This window comes from Hydractinia symbiolongicarpus, chromosome 2 (genome assembly GCF_029227915.1).
Source record: "Hydractinia symbiolongicarpus strain clone_291-10 chromosome 2, HSymV2.1, whole genome shotgun sequence".
Classification (NCBI taxonomy): domain Eukaryota; kingdom Metazoa; phylum Cnidaria; class Hydrozoa; order Anthoathecata; family Hydractiniidae; genus Hydractinia; species Hydractinia symbiolongicarpus.
This window is the reverse complement of record NC_079876.1, coordinates 4,558,010-4,564,324: the sequence shown is the minus strand read 5'-3', so window position 1 is coordinate 4,564,324 and position 6,315 is coordinate 4,558,010. Positions and strand designations below refer to the sequence as shown.

At 36.6% G+C, this 6,315-nt stretch overlaps 1 protein-coding gene across 1 annotated transcript; it reads left to right on the top strand.

Annotated features, from left to right (window-relative positions):
* Positions 1 to 4,521: 4,521 nt before the first annotated feature.
* Positions 4,522 to 6,059, top strand: LOC130627302 (uncharacterized). Its single transcript, XM_057441375.1, has 4 exons — positions 4,522 to 4,748; positions 4,962 to 5,373; positions 5,478 to 5,885; positions 5,928 to 6,059. The coding sequence occupies exons 1-4, from the start codon at positions 4,522 to 4,524 to the stop codon at positions 6,057 to 6,059; spliced, it is 1,179 nt and encodes a 392-aa protein (XP_057297358.1).
* The last annotated feature ends 256 nt before the right edge of the window (positions 6,060 to 6,315 follow it).

The window sequence follows — 6,315 nt, the reverse complement described above, 5'->3', positions numbered from 1 at the left end:
ATTTCGGTATTACTAAGTTGTATGGCTTTTAACAGTGAAACGATTGACTGTGAGACTTAATTGAACTGATTATGGACTGTGACCTTATAAATGTGAAAGTGAGAAAATTGGACTCCAAGAAATAAGATTCTTCTTAATTTGACGTGATTGCCGGAAATCAGCGATTACACTGGGCGCTGTGGTAGCGCTTCATTTAAAAATTAAGCTAAAAAAGTCATTTTTTTACTGTGGGACCAATCCTAGCCGTTATCCAGCGCTGGAGAAATAGAGACAGTTTCAAAAAGTACATTTCATTGACTTTCTAACAGTATCAATCCGTTTGAGTTACAATGGTTGAGGCACATATTCGTTCCAACATGTACTTAGCGATATTTTTCTGATATTACTAGGTTGTATGGCTTTTAACAGTGAAACGATTGACTGTGGGACTTAATTGAACTGATTATGGACTGTGACCTTATAAATGAGAAAGTGAGACAATTGAGCTTCAAGAAATAACATTCTTCTTAATTTGACGTGATTGCCGGAACTCAGCGATTACACTGGGCGCTGTGGTAGCGCTTTATTTAAAAATTAAGCTAAAAAAAGTCATTTATTTACTGTGGTACCAATCCTAGCCGTTAGCGCGCGCTGAAGAAATAGCGACAGTTTCAAAAACTACATTTCATTGACTTTCTAACAGTGCCAGTCCGTTGTAGTTTCAACGGTTAGGTCACATATTCGTACCAACATGTATTTAGCGATATTTATCTGATATTACGAGGTTGCATCGCTTTTAACAGTGAAACGATTGACGGTGGGACTTAATTGAACTAACTTTGGACTGTGACCTGATAAATGTGATAAATGAGGAAATTGGACTCCAAGATATAACATTCTTCTTAATTTGACATGATTGCCGGAACTCAGCGATTACACTGGGCGCTGTGGTAGCGCTTTATTTAAAAATTAAGCTAAAAAAAGTCATTTTTTTACTGTGGGACCAATCCTAGCGTTAGCTCGCGCTGAAGAAATAGTGACAGTTTCAAAAACTACATTTCATTGACTTTCTGACGGTGTCAGTCCGTTTGATTTACAACGGTTGGGTCACATATTCGTACCAACATGTATTTAGCGATATTTTTCTGATATTACTAGGTTGTATGGCTTTTAACAGTGAAACGATTGACTGTGGGACTTAATTGAACTGATTATGGACTGTGACCTTATGAATGAGAAAGTGAGACAATTGGACTCCGAGAAATTACATTCTTCTTAATTTGACATGATTGCCGAAACTCAGCGATTACACTGGGCCCTGTGGTAGCGCGTCATTTAAGAATTAAGATAAATAAAGTCATTTTTTTATTGTGGGACCAATCCTAGCCGTTTTCGCACGCTGATGAAACAGCGACAGTTTCAAAAACTACATTTCATTGAATTTCTAACGGTGTCAGTCCGTTGTAGTTTCAACGGTTAGGTCACATATTCGTACCAACATGTATTTAGCGATATTTATCTGATATTACTAGGTTGCATCGCTTTTAACAGTGAAACGATTGACGGTGGGACTTATTTGAACTAACTTTGGACTGTGACCTGATAAATGTGATAAATGAGGAAATTGGACTCCAAGAAATAACATTCTTCTTAATTTGACATGATTGCCGGAACTCAGCGATTACACTGGGCGCTGTGGTTGCGCTTTATTTAAAAATTCAGATTAATAAGTCATTTTTAACTCTGGGAGCAATCCTAGCCGTTATCGCGCAATGAAAAAATAGCGACAGTTTAAAAAACTACATTTCATCGACTTTCTAACGCTGCCAGTCCGTTTGAGTTTCAACGGTTGGGTCACATATTCGTATCAACATGTGTTTAGCGATATTTTTCTGAGATTACTAGGTTGCATCGCTTTTAACAATGAAACGATTGACTGTGGAACTTATTTGAACTAACTTTGGACTGTAACCTGATAAGTTTGATAAATGAGGAAATTGGACTCCAAAAAATGACATTCTTCTTAATTTGACATTATTGCCGAAACTCAGCGATTACACTGGGCCCTGTAGTAGCGCGTCATTTAAGAATTAAGATAAATAAAGTCATTTTTTTATTGTGGGACCAATCCTAGCCGTTATCGCGCGCTGATGAAACAGCGACAGTTTCAAAAACTACATTTCATTGAATTTCTAACGGTGTCAGTCCGTTGTAGTTGCAACGGTTAGGTCACATATTTGTACCAACATGTATTTAGCGATATTTATCTGATATTACTAGGTTGCATCGCTTTTCACAGTGAAACGACTGACGGTGGGACTTAATTGAACTGATTATGGACTGTGACCTTATAAATGAGAAAGTGAGACAATTGGACTCCAAGAAATAACATTCTTCTTAATTTGACGTGATTGCCGGAACTCAGCGATTACACTGGTCGCTGTGGTAGCGCTTTATTTAAAAATTAAGCTAAAAAAAGTCATTTTTTTACTGTGGGACCAATCCTAGCCGTTAGCGCGCGCTGAAGAAATAGCGACAGTTTCAAAAACTACATTTCATTGACTTTCTGACGGTGTCAGTCCGTTTGAGTTACAACGGTTGGGTCACATATTCGTACCAACATGTATTTAGCGATATTTATCTGACATTACTAGGTTGCATCGCTTTTAACAGTGAAACGTTTGACGGTGGGACTTAATTGAACTAACTTTGGACTGTGACCTGATAAATGTGATAAATGAGGAAATTGGACTCCAAGAAATAACATTCTTCTTAATTTGACGTGATTGCCGGAACTCAGCGATTACACTGGTCGCTGTGGTAGCGCTTTATTTAAAAATTAAGCTAAAAAAAGTCATTTTTTTACTGTGGGACCAATCCTAGCCGTTAGCGCGCGCTGAAGAAATAGCGACAGTTTCAAAAACTACATTTCATTGACTTTCTGACGGTGTCAGTCCGTTTGAGTTACAACGGTTGGGTCACATATTCGTACCAACATGTATTTAGCGATATATTTCTGATATTACTATGTTGCATCGCTTTTAACTATGAATCGATTGACTGTGGTACTTAATTGAACTAACTTTGGACTGTGACCTGATAAATGTGATAAATGAGGAAATTGGACTCCAAGAAATAACATTCTTCTTAATTTGACATGATTGCCGGAACTCAGCGATTACACTGGGCGCTGTGGTAGCGCTTTATTTAAAAATTAAGCTAAAAAAAGTCATTTTTTTACTGTGGGACCAATCCTAGCCGTTATCGCGCGCTGATGAAACAGCGACAGTTTCAAAAACTACATTTCATTGACTTTATTAAGAAATATTTGCTATATAGTCAACAACAACATCAACAAAATTCGTCTTAATGGTAGCAACTTGCATCTGAACAAAAATGGTACTAAATTATTAACAAAAAATCTAGCTGAAGTTATAAACAAATATTGATATCCTTCAAGCAACACTGAGTTGATGGCTCCTGAGCAACCAGATTTGGAGAATGATATTGATAAAATGCATCGTTTACGACGAGACCAACCAAAAAATGTTTTTATTGGTTATTTAAACATCACCTCAATTCGTAATAAGTTTGAGAGTTTCAAGTGTGTTATGGATGATCTCTTTGACGTCATAACAGTTGCAGAAACAAAGCTGGATAGTTCATTTCCTTCAAGTCAATTTGTAATGGACGGTTACTCGAATCCATATCGTTTAGACTTCAGCGCGAATAGAGGTGGATTGTTAACTTTTGTTAAGAGTGACATCCCATCACGTCGTCTTGAGCAGTTTATCTTAAACCCTAATATTCAAGTTACAATTGTTGAATTAAGACTACGAAAACAAAAATGGTTAGTATGCAGTATTTATAGACCACCAAGTCAAAACTCCAAATATTTTTTGTCTCAACTTTCAGAAGATCTAGATTTCTATAATTATGATAATATCTTGATAAATGGTGATTTCAACCTAGATCCAGCTGATACTGATTTAGGGGAGTTTTTACTAACTCACTCTCTTTATAATCACATGAAGGAGAAAACTTGTTGGAAGTACTCTTCGGGATCTTGCATTGATTTGATTCTTTCCAACAGGAAACACTCTCTCATGCATACAGGAGCGGCTGTAACTGGGTTGAGTGATTATCATTCCTTAGTTTATACAATGCTTAAAACACAATATGTCAAACTACCACCACTTAAAATTAGTTACCGGTGCTATAAGAATTTTGATGAAACTTATTTTTTAGAGGATATTTCTCGGTCTATGACCAATATCTCAAATTATGATGATTTTCATAGTATATTTACATCTTTATTAGATAGACATGCTCCATTGAAAACCAAGTTTCTCAGGGTAAATAATAGGCCCCATGTGTCTAAAACTCTCAGAAAGGCGATCATGAAACGTTCGCGTTGAAAGGGTAGCTAACACTTCCGGGAAAGACGATGATGTGAGAGCATTTAAAAAAAAAAGAAACTTGGTGGTCAATATAAATAGGCAGGACAAGAAAACTTTCTTTTCCAACTTTGGCCGAAGTAATATGGGTAAAGGTTTTTGGAAATCGGTAAAACCTTTGTTTAATGAAAAAGCCAAATATGGTAAAGAAAGAATTACTCTTGTTGACAAATATATTCAATATAATAATGATAGTGATATTGCAAACATATTTAATGAATATTTTAATAAAATTACTGACAACCTTAACATGCCACACATTCCTCAAGCTCTTTCATCCGAGTGTGATGCTGTTCTTGCTGCAGTTGAGAAGTATGCGTCTCATCCTAGTCCTCTTCATTAAATCGAAAAAACAGACACATACTTTTGAGTTGTCTCCAATTTGTGAGGATGTCATGTTTAAGGAAATTCTTGCGTTAGATGATAGCAAGAAAGTCAGATGCTTAAATTAGCTGCTAGATATTGTGTTCCAGTACTTACAAAATGTTTTAACACTTCTATTATTGACAGTTCTGTTTTTCCTAGTCTTTTTTCTTTGGCAGAGATAATCCCTTTATATAAAAAGGGTAGCTCCACAGACAAGGTAAATTATAGACCTGTCAGTTTGTTACCAACTGTTTCCAAAGTTTTTGAGAGCATTTTAGCCAAACAACTGTTACCATTCTTCAACACGTTTTTGTCTAAACATCTTTGTGGATTTCGAAAGAGTTACAGCTGTCAGTATGCTATTTTAAACATGCTTCAAAAGTGGCAAGAATGTCACTCAATATCTGGAAAAGTCGGTGCAGTTTTGATGGATTTATCCAAAGCGTTTGATTGTCTCCCTTCTGGTCTTTTAATTGCAAAACTCGAGGCATATGGCGTTGGATATAATACATTAAAGCTTGTACTAAGCTATCTATCAAACAGGAAACATCGAGTGGAGTTAGGCTCCTCGGTTAGTGAGTGGTTAGAAATTTGTTAGGAGTTCCTCAAGGCTCTGTCCTAGGACCGATATTATTCAATGTGTTTATTAATGATTTGTTGTTCCTGTTATTGGAGGGTGATACCTGCAACTTTGCCGACGACAACACCATTTTTAGTTGTAAGAGTAGCATTACTGCTGTTCTAGAAAGTTTGCACTCTGACATAGTCAAAGTGGTAAACTGGTTCAACTCAAATGGTATGGTTGCAAATCCAAGCAAGTTTCAGATGATAATTCTGGGAGCTGATGTTGGCAATATCAGCATTCAGATTGGCTCATCTTCTATTGCTCCTTCAAAACAAGTTAAGTTACTAGGTATTACTCTGGATGAAAAACTTTCATTTTACCCTCACGTAAAAGGGATGTGCAAAAGTGCTTCCTCAAAGACAAAAGCACTCCTGAGGATACGAAATTTTCTCAAACAAGATCAAATTGATTTATTATTTAACTCATTTATTTTACCTTGTTTCAATTATTGCCCCCTTGTATGGATGTTCTGCAGCAAACAGGCACACAATCTCCTTTAGGCAACCCATGAAAGAGCGTTGTGTGCAAAAACTGGTCTGATGCAGAAAACCTATACAGAAATACTGGAAATATCTAGTATGATGCCTATCCATGATAGAAATCTGAAAAGCCTTGTAACTGAGCTAAGCTAGAAAAAGTCATTTTTTTGCTGCGGGCCAATCCTAGCCGTTAGCGCGCGCTGAAGAAATAGCAATAGTTTCAAAAACTACATTTCATTGACTTTCTAACGGTGTCAGTGCGTTTGAGTTACAGCGGTTGGGTCACATAATCGTACCAACATGTATTTAGCGATATTTATCTGATATTACTAGGTTGCATCGCTTTTAATAGTAAAACGATTGACTGTGGGACTTAATTGAACTAACTTTGGATTGCCAGAACTCAGCG